Genomic DNA, 17965 nt, shown 5'->3' with positions numbered 1-17965 from the left:
ACGGAGGTCAATTCTTGTCAAGTCTGGGCCACAGTTTCAGCTGTTTTGTATGTCTTTGAACCAGTAATGAACTCAAAATGACTGATGTGGTAAATGTTTCAGGTGCATGTCAAAAGAAAATCCACTTGCCCATCAACAGATCTTATAACATTAGTTGATTCTGAAGTTTAACTAATTTATTAATTAATTTTTATTCTACTAATTACCTTCTCGAGGTTAAGTTGAGTTGAGCATCTCCAGCATGGGGACAGTGTTGATCCATCACAGTGCACAACACACTCACACACCACGACCTTCAATTTAGAATCAACTTGTCACTTTATGTCCGTATGTCTTCGAACCGTGGGAGGAAATCAGAGTGCTAAGACGAGCGACACACAAGTACAGAAAGAATGTTTAAACTCCGACCGGGCTTTGAAGCAGGAATCAAATCCAGGACCTTCTTAATATTAGGCTGTCACACTAAATATAAATACTACACCTAAAGTATATGTACAGAAGTTTAAGATAAAGAAGACACTCATTTAATAGTAAAAATGTGGTATAAAGAAAAGAAAGGGTAGAAAGAAGGGACACAGAAAACACTAAAATGGCAAAGAAAAGTGAGAGAACACACAATAAAAAGTGTTTCAGGGTTACTGGGTTAGGGTTAGAGTTCGGGTTCGGGTTAGGGTGAGGGTTAGGGTTATTTAATGGTCACGGACAAATCTTTAAGTGTACAGTGTACACCTTATCACAAATGCATGAGGGTCTTGGAGGGGGAAAAAAAACGATTTGTTCACTTTTCTACCTGTCAATCTTTGTAAAAATGTGATGTAATGTTGGATATGATTTGAAATGATAGTTGAATGAATTGATTAACATGAATATAAAGGAAACAAATGTCTTAAGTCAATCAAACATACTGAGAGTGACATAGAGAATTCATTCAGAAGGCTTAAAAAGTCAGGTACACTGAAGATCTTTATAACATGTCAATAGACAATACAGTAAACAAAAATAATCTTTTCCTTTCTTTATTTCTTCCAAACATGGAGTCATCGCTACAGCTTTGACACGACAACAGTTAAGGACTTGAAACCATGTGCGTACACTGTCTGTGCTTTGCACTGCTGGGCAGCATTAAGAAGCTGTACATAGAATAAAGTGGTTTTTTTTGCATCTTTAAATAACATTTTAATATTTTTTAGTTCCAACAACATAGGAATTTTCAGGTACACAGATACTTAAACAAAAGGAAAAATCACATCCGCCTCTTTTTTTTAAAATTCCTATTGTTTCAAACAAAGTCTTTCTTTTTATTCCTACATCACATAAACTACCGAACAAGACATTTACAAGATGTCCGACATGTTCGCGTAAGTCCAGTTTAATTGATTCCGATATCCTTATTGTCATCTATTAGCTTAGAGAAATGTCTATTGTTCCCCAGGTCCATCCCATTTTTGTTCAGGTTGGGACTCCCCGCCGTCATCTGCTGAAGCGAGGAGATCCCTCGGTTCTGAATGACGGAGATTTCGTTGTTCTTCATGGATAAGCTGTTGGTGATCGCCGTCGCGTATCGGTTCCAAAATCCCGCGTCGACGTTCATGGCTCTCGCGGCCAAGTCCTTCTGGAAGATCTCCCCGAACTTAAGCGCCTCTCCTCCCAGGAACGCCATCGGGTTGTCCACGGAAAGTCGTCGGCCTCTTCTTGCCGGAGCGTTATTCCACATGTGGATTCCCATGTGAACCTGGAGCGAGAAGCATTGGAAATATAAAGATTATTTCTTTCCTGAAAATATCTCACTTCTACTTTTGAGTCTTTCAATAAACTTGGGGACATGTGAGGCCCTCTGAATGTATATATGTGGCCCTTGTGAGCTCACAATAAAATTATAAAAATTATATAAAAAATATATATATATATATATATATTTATATATATATATATATATATATATATATATATATATATATATATAGTTTTTCCTTTGGCCAACAAATGTATTATTTAACAAATTTAAGTTATTAATTAATCCCCCTTTATTCTTTGTTTTTTTTGGACCTCTGGGGTAAATAAGTGTTTTTAATAACATATTGCAAATTGAAATGTATTTAAAAGGAAATATTAAAAAATAAAATTAGACAACTTTCGTTTATTTAGCTTTATTTTACGATTTAATTGAATCTAGTGTAATTATTTTTCTGTTTTTGAAAGAAACTTGATGAAATAGTAATAATAATAATAATACAAAAACATTTTTTAAATCAAATTAAATGAATAAAAATTATATAATATGCCATCAAATTACAACTTCTTTATAATCTCGTTTTTCAAACTTTTTATTTATTTATTTTAAGTATTATATTTAAGCTCCTCTTATTCATGCATTTTTTTCTTTTGGCTTCATGGCCCCTAGCAACACCCACAGTATATAATGTGACCCCTGAGAAAATCAAATTGCCCGGCACTGCTCTTAACCAAATGAAAAATAAATCGAGATTAAAATCATTTTTTTAAACAAATGAAAATACCGCACCTTCAGGTTTCCTTTTGTCGTGAAGGCTCGGCCGCAGATGGAGCACACAAAAGGTTTCTCTCCGGTGTGAGTTCGCTCGTGGATCTGGAGGGCGCTGGCCGACGAGAAGTTCTTCCCACAGACGTTGCAGTTGTGCTGCCTGGCCGTCCGTCGCGAAGGCGCCGGCCCGAAAAGAGACGTGATTTCTGTGCTGGTTGTGACCGATGGATATGAAGGTGGGATGTGGACGTTAAACGCTGGATACATGTTTTCCGAGTTTGATTGACAGTACATGTCGGATTTTTCGGACGTAATGTTCATTTGACCTGAAAGTGAGAAGAAAAAATATTGTAAACTAGTACTTAATTTAAATTTAAATGCGTACATATAAAAATGCTTAATTGTATTTTGGGCTGAAACAATAAAGCAGATCGCTAAGACAATTGCATTATAGAAATAGTTTTTTTATATGTCTTTCTGTGAAAATGTATTTGTAAAATCTGTTTCATGTGTTTCTGTTGCGAACTTTGCATTTTCTACAGAAGACTTAAGCTTAAGCTTAAGGAAGAAATAAGCCTAAAACATTATAAAATATTTCAACATTAGAGTTAGTCCATGGTCAGGAGAAATTATGCTTATCTAAAGGATTTTGTTTTGACATGAGTTTTAGTGTAGGTTTTTGAAGGGCATGTTTATACTTTAATTGAGTTCACCTAAATTTCTATCATTTTTTACTCACCCTCATGTCGACTAAGGTTTGGGAGAGTATTTTCAGAGTAATATTTTCCTTTTCTAGAGTTATAGACAAAACTGTTTGTTCATTTTAATCTAGTGACTGGAGCTCAGTTGTCTTCGTCTTCATCTTCATCCAAAAAGACACTTAAAAGCATCCAAATACCTCCATACTACTCGTCTGTAACGTCCATCTTGTATTGAAGCATCAAAAAGATGAATTGTTGCGGAAAAACTTAAATAAATCTAGATTTTAAGATTCTTTGTTGCTTAAGATTCCAGGCTACCAGCGAAAATCTTTACACTTTGAATGTGTATCTATTAAGATAGAATAGCATCTGGAGTTGATAGAGCTGGAGCTTCCGCTACAAACATGTTTAAAATATAGAGACTTATTTAAGTTTGTTCAGAACATTTCCTCATGTCGAGGCTTCAATACAAGATGGACGTCACAGACGAGTAGTATGGAGGTATTTGGATGATTTTAAGTGTCTTTTTGGACGAAGATGAAGACAAAGTTAACTGAGCTCCAGTCGCTACATTAAAATGAACAAACATTTTTGCCTATAACTCTAAAAAGGAACAGATTAGTCTGAAAATAATCCCAACCCTTAGTTGAGGGCTTCCGTCTAGGTTGGATCACATCGAGCATGTATTTCATACGTTCACTTACAATCATCCTATTAAAGTCGGGCATGAAAGGCAACAAGTGAGCGTAGGACATTTGAAAACCGTTCAAGAGTGACAACATCAACTCACCTCTTTCTCTCGCCGATGATGACAGACCGAAAGGATTCTCTTCTTTTACGCGTAATTTGGCAGTCAGTGTTCCCTTCAGCTCCTGGGTCGTAGCAGCTGCCGGAGCGATTGTTGGCGAGTCAGACTCCTCTCTCTTCACCGAAGCAGTCAAGGCCTTGTCGTAGTCAGGTCTGTGGTCTCCCAGTTTGGACTTTGATGTTATGCTTTCGGAAACATGCTGAGCTGGTAGCGCTGACTCATGAGGTGAACGTGGAGACTCGGTGGCGTCTACGCCGCTTGTGCTGAGCTGTCCCTTTTTTCTTTTGTCGGAGGAAGAAGAGAGCAGTTTGTCAGGGTCGGTCCATCCGTTAGTGAAGGGGGTAAGACCAAAAGAGGGGTACAAATAATCTTTAGAGTCGACCAATCTTGTTTGGATTTCCATTGACGGAGGGGAGTTAAAAACACATCCTGATGTAACCTGTAACGGACTCGGACAATCCTCATCATTCTCTCCATCCACTTCTTCGGTATTCTCGCCATCGATGGACAGATCGTCCATGAGGTCGTTGTCATTGCTGCTCAGGCTGTTTTTCTCATGAACGGCCATATCGCCGTAGGTTTCTGGATGACTCTCGTCGGGAAACGGGCCTGAGACCTGGCTGACCATGTGCATTCGAATATGTTGCTGGAGCACGAGCGCATTGGTGAACTTCTTTTGACAAATGGGACACGAGTGTTGGACTTGAACGGCGCTGTCTTCTCTGTGAACGCTGACGTGAGTCTTCAGGTTGCCTTTGGTCGTGAAGGCCCGACCGCACACCTTGCATCTGAAAGGGCGTTCCCCCGTGTGAATCCGATAGTGCATCTTCAGTGCACTTTGACAGCTGAGGACACGGTGACAGACGATGCACTGATTTGGGTCCGTGATTTTCTTGTCGATATTCTCGACGAAATGCTGTAGCTTTGAGGTTTCCGACGTTTGCGTGGGATCCAGGAAGCCGGGTGTGATTTTCGCCTCTTCTGATGTTAGCGACACTGGTGGAGACAGAGAGGAAGGCGATGCTAAAGTCATTGGATCCTGTGAACTGACCATCGATTGGATTGTGGCGTTGAACGCTTCAGTTTTAGGAACATCTTTTGACCTTGTGTTGGAGTTTTGTTGGTTGAATGTAAAAGAGAAACTTGCATCACCGCCCTTTTGGTCGGGCGATGCTGATTCAGGGGACGGGGACAACCCAGATGTATTTACATTTAGAGGGACATTTGAGCTTCTGATACTGTTAATAGTAGGGGTTAGTGGAAGACCTACAGATGCAGGTAGCGTTGTACCTACAGGTTTACTATCGACCCAGTTAGAAACAGGTTTTTCAGGGGGGAAGGTCATTCCATATGGGATTCCATTGGTAGTTGGCACACTGTCTAGATACTCTGGCACTGGGTAAGGGTTCATTTGGACATGAGGGTACTTGTCTTTGTGCCTCTGGAAGTGTACCTTTAAGTTCCCTTTCGTGGAAAAGCGATTGCCACAGATATTACACTTGAACGGACGCTCTCCTGTATGCGAGCGCAGGTGGATCTGCAGGGCGCTGTCGCTGCCAAACACTTTGGCACAGAACCGACATTTATGCTTGAAGAAGGGCTCTTCTTGGCTGGGCTTGGTTTCAAACAAGGACACGTTCTGCAGCTTCCCTCTCCGGTTCTTCATGAAGGCGGCTAACGGGTCAAGTGCGTTCGCGGTGGCTGCAATGCTCGCCAGGGGATTCGGGAAAATGACACTGCTGGTGGGGCTTTGAGGTAGAAACGGTAGATTAGGAGATGAGCTGAGGAAACTATTCTGAGCATAGGAGATGGAGCCTGAAGAGCTTGGTGTCGGGGTGCCACTGACGCTCGTACAGCTTGTATAGGGAGGTAATAATGTGTTGGAAAGTGATTGAGTGGATATTTCGGAAGAAACTGAGGTACCTGTGTTTTTCTTAAATAAGTACTGCCCACAAACAGGCTGTGCTAACTTCTCAGACGTGGACGTCAAAGCGTTGTTGCCGTCGATGACCGAGGGGATCGTACCAGACAGGGGTAATATGGGATGCGAGATAATGCTATGGAAAGGATTTAGACCCAGAGACCTGGTCGGTGGATATACCGCCTCCTCTGCCGGCTGCTTGTTGATAACAGACACCTGGTTGCAGATCTGTTCAATGAGCTGTAATTGGTGAACCTGCTGCTGTTGCAAAGCTAACAAATGTTCCAGGATCACCGGGATGACAGCGGACGCACCTTTTCCTCCTGCTCTGCTGTTTCTGATCCCCTGGGAAAACTGAGCGACGGCCACCCTGGTGCTGTGAAGGATCTCCAGGGTCACGTTCGTGCTCGGGATGGCGTAGTCGGGTGGAAGCGGCGGAGACAAGGAGTCTGTTGGATCCAACTTCTGTAAAACGGAAGCAACGTTGTTGTTCTCCTTTGGACCGATTTGAACTTCCATAGGTTCCTCCAAGTCTCCTCCTTCCTCCAGATCAACCAGGAATTCGTTATCATTGTCGTCCAGGTCAAAGCAACCGTCCAACGACTCCGACACGTCACTGGAGGCGAGGCTAGGTCTCGTCGGGGATTCCTTCAAAACGGGCGTCCCGTTACCCTCTTTCACGATCAGAACCAACGGATCTTCCACGCAGAGGCGCTGATGCTCCCTCAGCTCGGTCCAAGTGAAAAACTCGGCACAGCATTTGTCGCAGACGTGCGACTCCTCGCCGCTGGTGGAACCATCGAGTTCAGTCAGCTCGTTTAAGTCCATGCCTTCCAGAGGGTCTGGAAACAGACGACAAGATCATGTTAAAATACACATAAATGGCGACTGATTTCGAGGGGAAGACAAGAAGATGTCGGATAAAAATGAATTTAAGGTTCACAATGTATTTTCTGGTAAAGTCTAGAAGTCCCTGGTACCTTTATACTATGAGGTATATCTGAAATACCAGATTTATTTAATAGTTACTCGCGGCACAGAATCGTTTATAAAAAGTTAATTTTCTGATTACTACAGTATGTGTCAAAACACAGAACTTAGATATTGTTCACATCAGCATCACAGCATCGATTCATCTGTTCAGGATTTGCTCCATTAGGAAAACAGACAGCGATACCAGATGGAGAAATCTGCAATAAATCAATAGAAAATGATAGACTCAGGCTTCTCCAAAGTCACATTTAACTTTAAACTGGATATTAAATTCAAATGTATTTTTGATTTGTTTTGGGTTAATTGTGTCAGAAAATCTTTATCAAAAGGGAATACATAGTTGTTATGGGAACCCCAAACGAAAGAAAAAATGACCCTTGATTTAATCTTTTAATGTCATATTGACATAATTTGCACGTTAATAACCAAAAATGTAAAGTTTTTAAAACAGTGTATTGCTAATTTTGCTTTATTTGCACAAAAATAAAAGCATTTATCTACACCAAGGTTGGGAAATTAACGTTCCTCATGTGCCACAATTTATTCTGTAATAGTCGTTATTTTCATTTCTGTATAATAAAACGTGATAAAAGGCATGGTTTTTTTTTTAAATATATATATCTTCAATTAACGCCAAAATGATTTTGAGGAAAAATAAATACCCACAAAAAAGGACAAATAAAAAGAAGCAAAAGTTGTAAAACAAAAAAAAAGACGTGGTTGTGGTGTCGTTATATGAAATAAATACAAAATAAAACTCTTAAAAAGCATCATGACGTCTTGAGCGTCACATAAAAACAGTCAAGGGGCCACATGTGGTTTGATCTATAGTCTAACTCGGGGGTTTTTTGACAGACCAGTATTATGTCGACGTCACATTCACGTACCGACCTTCAGATAAAAACGGTAAAAATAAATAGTTTAGAGTTTGTGTTTCACTCATTTTCACTTGTTTACAGGTTGATTTTCTTTAAAATAAATTTCACTTAAACAAGCATCTTGATGTGTCAAGAGCCACAAGCTAATTCTACTTCCTTTTTGTCAAAATAAAACACATTTTTAGACAATAATAATCAACAATTGTTATTTTTTCGGACCCTACATTTAGCTGTTGTAATGTTTTTAAAGCAAAAACTTGTTTTGTAAATATATATCCTTAACATCAGTTTTCCCCAAAACCCTGGTACGGGGATCGGTACTGGTCCGTGAGGCATTTTCTATCGGGCCGAACCGAATAAAAGGAAATATTTACCTTTGTTTTAGACGAAATGAAACCGATCTCTTAACTAACATTAACATGTGCCTCTTATAATCGTCTAAGTCAAAGTAGCTCAAAAACTAAACATGAAAACTAGTAAAAAGGAGGGGGAAAAAAAACTCTTTTTGATTTATTTAAACAGTTTTTTTTATCAGAAGACGTTCCGTGAATAAAATGCCGACATTAAACCGGATCCCTGACTTACACTGTTTCTTTTTTTTACTGGCTTTGTTTATTTATTTACAAACTCTTTTCAATCAAGCTTCGAGTTTGGTGCGATTTAATTAAAATGCAAGGGCAAATAAACTTTTAATTTCAAAAGAAACTTGATGTGGTTTAAAAAAAAAAAAAAGAAAAAAATCCTTTTGAATAATCAGAGTTACTGTCTCACCGAGTGGGTGGTCTGCAGCTCGCCGGGGCGATACAGCAAACACCAGAACAAAAACAGCCTCACTGTTCAGAGCTGAGGTTCGTATCCACGTAAATCCAGGGAAAACACTGACAAAGATTGAATCGTGAGCTTTTGATCATCGACCCAAAAGAAACAGCGCCGAAACTGAAGTTTGTTTAAAATTTGCACCCTCGTTATTCACTCCGTCCGGGAGGGTAGTGGAAACAGATTTATGTCCGTTTTTTCTCTTCTTTTTTTTTTATCGCGTTGTGTGGTTTGGCAGCCGGGACGAGGACAGAATCATCATGGCTGCAGCTCGACAGCAGAAGCGACGCTAAGCTTCCCTTTTTTCGCCGAAGGGCCTCGCAGGGGTCGACCTCCAGGGGTCAAGCGTTCAGATGTACTAATTATGGGATGTAGACGTGGGGGCACTCGGCCCTCGGTGACAAAGGTTAAGTCAGCTCGCTGTATCAAAAGGCCTGAGACCCTGAGTGACGGAGATCCGTCGGACCTTGAGCATATATCAGCAGGGACGACTGCAGGGCCTGTTGTTTTTGGTTTTTATTCTCTTTTAAAACCTTGTAATTGATGAATAACTCAATGATATTAGTGGCTTTAAAACCCTAACATCTTGTTTGGAAGTTACTGGGTTTATATCAAATAGGGAAGTATACGTTTACGTTTATTTTAAATAGTATACTATTACTACTAAAAAGAAGTGACACGTTAATATTTATTTTGATTCTAGTGTGACCAACTGAACGGACAATGACGTCGGGAGGATTTTTAATCTGATATAAAACAACAGTTATATATTCTGGTGTCGAGTTGAGACAATATAGAACAATTTCGCTTGTTGGGAAAAGTTTCAAATGTTCAAAAGTATGTGGAAAAAAAGGCACAAAAAGTAGGAAATGTATGTTTTAACGCTTGAATTATGTGATAAAATAAAGTAATTATTCATTAGAAATGAAGAAGCAGGTATACCAAGTCAAAAACGTCGCAGTCAATTAATTATTTGATCAAATGAAGTCATTTATAAGAAAAAGTAGAGTAAATATAACAATAAGATAACGCAATTGTCCAACAGAAACATCTCAGAGGGACTACAATAGGGTCATTTGGTTTCTTGTTTTTTTTTCACTTACGAACTGTCTAAAAACTTTTAGTTTCAGAGTTTTTTCAAGTTAATAAATGACTAATTTATATGAATATCTTTTAAACTGCATCTTGTTTTGAAGTTACTGGATTTAGGTTAAAAAAAAATGAAAGCAAACTTTCACTTTTATTTGAATAGTATACTAATCCGGGTTACAAATTAATTAATAAATTAATGTTTAACTCGACTGTAATGTGTCCCATGGAACTGGAGGATTTTTAACTTAATATTAAATCTGTAGTGTAAAGGATTTACATTTTCTGATGTAAATTAAGACGAGAACTTAGCTTAAGCTAGCTAAGAAAATGTATTACTGAATGTGAATAAAAGCATTAAAAGGTATAGAATCATGTTTTAACGTCTAAATTATAAGATAAAATAAAGTAATTCCAACAGGTTTTCCACTAACACTGCAGACAATGAATTGTATAATCCAATGAAGTCATTTATAGAAAAAAAGGGAAAGTAAGTATAAGAGAAATTCAGATGAGTCTGCATTAAATACGACACCAGACGCTGAAATAAATTTGATTCTTCATCAATTAGCAGCCATAGCTATACGATCCAGCTAGTTATTACCATTCTACATTATGACATATGAAGATGCTACAGATTGAATTGCTACTGCAGAGATTCTATAATTATATTATATTTATTAAATAAGACGCACAAACTTGTGGGGATGGAAAAAAAAAACTGCTGTATCTCTGAACAATTTGATTTTTTTCATGTGATATTAGTGTCAAAGGAGGACGTACGAGTTGATAAATAGAACATTCGAGTGATGAAAGTTGAGAAATTGATATCATCCATAATCTGATAGCTGGTGTTAGAAACTATCAATAAATCAAATTGCTCTCAAATAGAGATGTTTAAAGTGTTTTTTAAGAATTCATTGTGCAGTTTACAGTTATAAGAAAATGCATCTGGTTCATATCGTTCTTTTAAATACAATAATCACTTGCTTTTTTCGGTTTATTAGTCAATATAACTGTATTACAAAAATGAACACAGACGACAAAGCAGATATTAGTTAGATAATACTATAACGGTGTGAACTATCGATTCACTTTTTTGTCAACTACTCAACTTTTTTTTTACGTTTTCTAAGCATCAAATATTGTATTTAATAATACATTATTATAGAAAACGAGTCTTATAGACTTACAGTATCACAACTTACATAGTTTACTTTTAGAAATATTAGTCTATATAAGTTGACAAGCTGTAAATATAAATAAGTTTACAATTTAGGTTTATTTGTTGTGTCGCATTTATTACACATTTTTACATTTTTTTTTAATTTAAATGATTACTTTTACTATTTTCCATCTTTGATGACAAGTTCGACATTTTTAAAACCGTCGTTTGAATAAAAATGCTACTCAATAAAAACTATATAGAGAAAAAGAAAGTAAATAAATGTTTATATACTGTATATATTATAACATTTCATTAGTTACTGTATTCGCTATTTAAATGAAAAAAAAATTTAAGATGCATGGAAGAATTTGTACATCCAAATATTAACATGAAGATAAGTTGTAATAATGAAATAAATGTTAATTAAGTGGTGGTAAAAAAAAAGCAAAAAAATAGCACAGTGTGTGTGGCTCCAGGACACGTACCTTCTGGACGCAGCGGTCCACTCCGAGGCTCCTCGTGGCCGGACCAGTGCTGCCGGGGCTGGGCTTGTTTCCTCCGGGACATGTCGAGCCCTTTTCACCCGCGAGGAACCATCAACCAGCCGCCGTGTTGAGGGGAAGGATGTTGCGAAGAAGAAAGGATGGAGAGAACACTTCGATTTTCAAATAAGTCCCTCCTAAAAAAAAATAATAATAAAGTCCTGACGCTGTACTTTAAAAAAAATACTTTTATTTATTTTTGACTCCACTAACTATTGATGGTTCAGTCAATCCAACGAGAGTAAAGTAATCCTCGCAGCGTCCAGAAGAAGAAAAAAAAAAAGGAAAAAGAAAAAGTGTAAAGTTGAGCTTCCGTGTGTGTGTGTGTGTGTGTGAAGCTGGTTGTGATGCAGTTGTGTTGTTGCCTCCGTTGTTGCCTCCGCCTCCGGTGGATCCGTGAGGTGCGGCTGCGATAGGTCGCTGCCAGGAGCCTCCACACCTCCCACCGCCACTCACTGGAGGATGGGAGGATGAAAGTTTTTCATTGATGGATTTATTCTCCATAAATACTCACCAGAAACCATCTTTGACGTTAGAGACATTTTTGTCCCAGTTAAATTAATTTAGTTTAATAAGAAAAAGAGTGAAATGAAAACTATATTTAGTAGAATAAAACTGATATTCAGTGCTTTTTATTTCCAATTCAAGAGCTGTCACAATATGTCAAATAGATTAAAAAAGGATCTAAATTATTAGATAAAGTGTCAAAATGTATTTGATTTAAATGGGGTGAAAAACATGGTCCTTTTATTTACACTATTTTGAGTCATTGTTCATATAAATCTACATTTTTGGAAATGTATACTGAGAATATTCTCGTTTTATTGTAACAATCTTTCACTAATTGTCATTAGATTATTCAATTTATATATGCATATTCGATGTATACATTTTTTTTTATTACGTCACCATTCCGGGCCCTTGTGGTCTTACAAAGACACTGTTTCTTTTATTTACATTAGAAAAAACAGGTCCCGCAAACCAGGGGTGAGGAGTTATATTTCCTCAGGGGCCACATTATATATATATATATATATATAGTTGTGAGACTGTTGTGAGGGCCATCAATGTTTAAAGAGAAGAGCCAAGAGCCAAAATATGTTGGAAGAACTTTTAGAAAAGAAGAAGACAAATAAAATATTTATAAATAACATTTAAAAATGAGATATATAATAATTGTTTTCTTGATTTTAACTCAATCGTCCAGGGGAAATACATTTTAACAAAGAGTCATAATGAAAAAACTTAACAAAGAACTTGAGCAAGAAGAGTTTGTAAAATAATGAGTAATAATTAAAATTGTTCGCTGTCATTGTCACTGTTTTACTCTGACCTCATGAGGGCCACGTAAATACAGAAAAAGGGCCACACTTTTCACCAACATGTTGCATACTAGACAGAAAATGTTGAAATGATTATAAATTTGATGTAAATTGAAAAGAGTTTTCAACTGAATGTTAGCTTAGCTAGTTGCTAACAATGCTAGCTGTCGCCAATTTAATGTAAAACAATTCATTCGCCCTGTAACGTTTTGTAACTTTGTATGTTGTAAAGATAAGAGTCGAGTCTTTCATTTCTAAAATCAGAATGAGGACATATTGATGACAGCAAAATCAATTTAAAAAAAGTATGTTATTGGATGAGAAAGGTTTAAATCAAGGTGTAGAAATATTTGTTGTGTCATAATAAAAATGTTTTTTTTTCTTATAATAAAATTACATTTAAACACATATTTCTTGTGTCCAATATAATTTAAACTTTTCTTTTTATTATTAATTAAAAGAAAATGCTATTTTGTTTTAACCAAAATCAAATAAATATGCATATTTTTAGTTCATTTGTAGAATTATATTGGCCTATAATATTGTCTAAGGTGCTTAAATATGTTTTTCTTACCAACAAATAACTAGATAAATATTAATATTTTAGGCAATAAGCAGTTGATTCTTATAATTTTATGACTATAGTTTTCAGCAAAATATTGATTTTATTTTAATGCATGTATTGTGACTCAACTATACGTGTGTTGTGACTGTTCTTGTAAGGAAAATATGACATATTAAGTTAATAAAAATGAATTTAAAAAATGTTATATTAACAGGGATTCATGGCTCAGGTGTTAAAATATGTATTGTGTCTTACATAGAGTAACATAAATGTATTTTTTAATAAGAAAATTGGTGGTTCAAAACCCACCTTTTTTCTAACCAAAAATAAATAAATAATAAATATTTTAACCAATAATTTTCAGCAGGTTCTCCAGGTGTGAGGTTCAAAGATGAGTGAAGAAGAAACACATTTCAACAAAGCTGTGAAGCTCCAAACCTGTAATTACGTGGCATTAAAAAGAGGTGGAAACAAATTCATCTGTTGATAATAGCAAGTACACAGTAAACTATTGATCGGGATCTTCTGCAGTGAGGAGATAAGACCCCCCCCCCCACACACACACACACACACACACTCTCTCTGCTGCTGGAATATCATTTCTACAGACTCTCAGGTTTCCACACACTTATGATGAATAGCACCCGCCGCTTATCTAGAAACACAACCCTCCTTGATTTGTTATTGATTCTTTCTCCACCGGCGTCGCCACACAAAGTCAGACCAGGATCCGTGTGCAGGGAATCAAGCGCCACTTGAATTAAATAATCTGTCAGCGTAAGAAGAACACGAGGCTGTGAGGATTCAACCAACAGGCGTGTTTGTAGAAGTTGTTATTGGAACGCCGCCTTTTCAGATTTGATACTAATTTTTTATAATTCATGTTTAACCCTCAGGGTCAAAGTGACCCAAAGGCCTGGAAACAAATTTGTTTGTGGTCAATCACTTTGACCCAGAGACAACACAAGGGATAAGACAAACACATTTGCTTGACCAAGAGATAATAAAAGGGTAATGCATGGGCGTCAAACTTAATCGTACCAGGAGACAATTATTTATTATTAAATTATGTTCAAATCCCTGTTGTTTGATTATAGTTAAAAAGAAAAATTATTTCAGTTAAAAATGGTTTTATTCCAGTTGAAAATTATTTAATTATATTTCAAAATTGTCTGATTATAGTTGAAAATTGTTGGATTACAGACGAAAATTGTTTGATTATATTTGACAATTGTTTGATTATAGTTGAAAATTGTTGGATTTTAGTTGAAAATTGTTTGATTACAATTGAAAATTGTTAAATTATAGCTAAAAATTGTTTGATTATAGTTGAAAATTGTTTGATTATAGTTGAAAATTGTTTGATTACAATTGAAAATTGTTAAATTATAGCTAAAAATTGTTTGATTATAGTTGAAAATTGTTTGATTATAGTTGAAAATTGTTGGATTATAGTTGAAAATTGTTTGATTACAATTGAAAATTGTTAAATTATAGCTAAAAATTGTTTGATTATAGTTGAAAATTGTTAAATTATAGCTAAAAATTGTTTATTATATTTGAAAATTGTTTGATTATAGTTGAAAATTGTTTGATTATAGTTGAAAATTGTTTGATTATAGTTGAAAATTGTTTGATTATAGTTGAAAATTGTTGGATTTCAGTCGAAAATTGTTTGATTATAGTTGAAAATTGTTTGATTATAGCTGAAAATTGTTTAATTACAGTTGAAAATTGTTTAATTATAGTTGAAAATTGTTTGATTGTAGTTAATAATTAGTTGATCATAGTTAGAATTTGTATAATTGTAGGTATATAATGTATACAAAAGAAAAATGAAAGGACAACATGAGATTGAAATAAAAATGAAACAAAATAAATCAAACAAATCACAGAACTTCACCAGCGTGTGTTCTCAGGACCTACAATACTTAATCAAAGTCGATCCAGCCACTGCTGGGATCTGCTCCTCGGGGGGGGGCCACATGTCAGCTCCAAATGATATTCCTGGTCCAGAGAAAAAGTGAGTCCAGGTGTCAGAGCGAACAGTCGGGGTCAGAACCACCACCACAGCCTCCTCAGATTAGAACCAGCCTCTTATTGTTGTTTGATTTACGGTTCCGCCGCATCATAACACACTTCCGTTGAAGATACGGCTCCTGTGGGGGCCTTCGGGGGGTTCGCGGGTCTGATACCCACCTCCACCTCCGCCATAGATCTAAGAGAATTACACTCGCTCAGCCTGTGTTTCCTCATATAATCACACAAAGGGATTTTCCCTGAAAATGACCATAAATCACAGGCCGGATCAATAGTCCGGGCGAGGCTGCGCTGGCCTGATAACACAATCAATACCTGCTATTTGGATTTTAATTAATACGTGACGACACCGCGGTCATGAAAGGGTGAAATATGACCATGACCTCTTTGGAAACGTATCCAGGCGAGCCTCGCACGCCCGCCTCACATCAGATGTTCCTTTGATTTTGGCCCCTGAACCAGTTAACATTTCAATTTAATTTTTTGTATTTAAACACTTTCCTTGTCGTCGCTTCCTTCTGTAAAAAACGTCTCAGTTTTTTGTAACTGAGATCCATCAACGGTGGCTTCATCGTCTGTTGCCGGTTACAAACTGACGGCAGTAGGCTGCAACCTAGCGTCGCTAGTTAGCGTTAGCGTCAGAAACATCTTATCACATGGTTGCTTAGATTTAGATCTGGCCAAAGTGTGTCTATTTTCTGTATTTATTTGTATGATTTATTTTGCATGCTTTTATTTATTTCTCTTTTTTAACTTCATTTAATACTTCTTTATATTGTTATATTATATTGTTATGTTATTATAACTTCTTTATTTTTATGCGTCCTTTTTGTTAGTTTTTCTTTCTCCTAAAAAAAGGTTTCATTCATTTGATGTTTTAAAAAAATGTAACATATTTTGCTTTAAACACATTTTATTAGGGAAAAATACATCAATCATACTCATGGTGCGACGGATGTTTGGTTAAAATCAAAGTCGTACGTCAAAAATTATACAAAGACTTCCAAGTACGTAAACTGAAGATAAATGAATAAGATGAATTGACCATGAAACTAGGAAAAGGCTTTTGTTTGGCCCCTTAACATTAAGATAAGTTGTAATAATGTAATATATTACAATTTACTTGGCCCCTAAGAGTTTGGATCCTTGTGTGATTGAACATATATAGACAAAGGGATAAAAACACAAGAAAGCCAAGGCCTAATAAACAACAAGAGTTTTATTTTGAAGGGGTATAGGAGGAAATGTGAAATAATAATCTAGTCACGCCAATGAAAGATTGTCAAATACAACTTCCTACAACATTGATGTTGAAGAAATGGAAAACACACAGATTGTAAAGATAATTTGAACCTTAAAGAAAATAAAAAGACAATATCAAAATCCTGTTAGACCAGGAAGTACGAGTATATTAAATTTCCTCAGGGGTCACGTTTATATTGTGACTTTGAGGAGCCGTCAAGCAAATAGGATGAAGAAAAAAAAATGTCATTATGCTATAAAAGGTTATAACAAAGTTGAAAAAAGCTCTGTTTTCTTTTACTTAAAAATGTAAAATAGTACAAAGCAATTTTCTGCGGCCTGATATATATCAATATATTAAAAAAACAGTAACTTATTTTCTTATGTTTTGTAGGTAATTTTCAATTTTTATTTTTCCCAGTATTTCTCCTTTATTTATTTTGAAATAACTTAAAGAAATGTTTTTCAAAGCTTTTATTATATTTTATTAATCTTAAAATATAAAATGTTGTTTATTTGGCTAATCCCCAAAGGACAGTTCGGAGAACGTACATACCAGGGAGACTGTTATAATCTGGCGCCTGTTGCTCTCCCAGCAAACGCTTTGTGAGCCTGTTCTAGAAAGGCACTTTACTTTATAACCTTTACTTACTTACTTACTTACTTACTTAATCCGTGAGGCCAGTGTAGAGAACATACATATCATTATAATCTGGCGCCTGTTGCCGCAGCAGAGGTGGCTTTAAGCTCTGCTGCTGAGTTGGTGATTGTTGACGAGCTGCAGCTGCTGTGACAGCAACAGGCGCCGTGGAACTCAGGAAGCAGAAAAAGACAAGTTTCAAAATAAAATTACAAGACAAGATATGATACAACATATGATTATATATTTTAGTTTTTTATCGATGTTGAAGAAAACACCATCGCTCAAATTCTTAATTTATTTAATTTAGCTTTATTTAGTTCTTAATGTTTATTATTTATTTGTTCGAGGAACAAGAAATACTCAAATAAAAAGGAAAAAATTCAACATGTTATGTTGTTGTTACTTATATGTTATTCAATTCTATCACATTCTTACTTTAAACCTTTTGAGGGCCACATAAATACACACAAAGAGGCGACTCAATCGATCCCAGATCAACATTTAAATAAAAACCAACGATTATTGCGAGACGTCCTTTTTATGCCAGGAACTTCCACGGCACCTGAACAGAACCGGGCCCTTCATCACAAAACACAAACAGACCAGATCAGAATTTTCTGATCTCTTCACTTCAACTCCACCGAACTGGCCCGAGTGGCTTTTATCTCGTTGCTGCGTCTCCACATCGATTCCTCTCTTTATCTTCCAGTCGGGACCAGAGGAGGAGAGCGACGGGA

The 17965-nt window shown here is 36.4% G+C and overlaps 1 protein-coding gene across 1 annotated transcript; it reads right to left on the bottom strand.

The window, feature by feature from the left end:
- Positions 1 to 1156: 1156 nt before the first annotated feature.
- LOC148083312 (sal-like protein 3) lies at positions 1157 to 11742 on the bottom strand. Its single transcript, XM_087785715.1, has 4 exons — positions 11360 to 11742; positions 3992 to 6772; positions 2522 to 2826; positions 1157 to 1732 (listed from the first exon to the last, which is right to left on the bottom strand). Exons 1-4 carry the CDS (start codon positions 11439 to 11441, stop codon positions 1370 to 1372), a joined length of 3531 nt encoding a protein of 1176 aa, XP_087641841.1. The 5' UTR covers positions 11442 to 11742; the 3' UTR covers positions 1157 to 1369.
- Between the last annotated feature and the right edge of the window lie 6223 nt (positions 11743 to 17965).

Source organism: Callionymus lyra, chromosome 3, assembly GCF_982586985.1.
Source record: "Callionymus lyra chromosome 3, fCalLyr1.hap1.1, whole genome shotgun sequence".
NCBI lineage: Eukaryota > Metazoa > Chordata > Actinopteri > Syngnathiformes > Callionymidae > Callionymus > Callionymus lyra.
Note: the sequence above shows the minus strand (reverse complement) of the source record. Positions and strands in the feature narration are given on the sequence as shown.

What these genes read in the sequence shown, in the direction of transcription:
- LOC148083312 (XM_087785715.1), bottom strand. Translation starts at nt 11,441, where the DNA reads ATGTCCCGGAGGAAACAAGCCCAGCCCCGGCAGCACTGGTCCGGCCAC. An exon ending in ATCATCGGCGAGAGAAAGAG is followed by an intron (nt 2,827 to 3,991) that starts GTGAGTTGATGT and finishes TCTCACTTTCAG; the next exon opens with GTCAAATGAACATTACGTCC. An exon ending in CGACAAAAGGAAACCTGAAG is followed by an intron (nt 1,733 to 2,521) that starts GTGCGGTATTTT and finishes TTCTCGCTCCAG; the next exon opens with GTTCACATGGGAATCCACAT.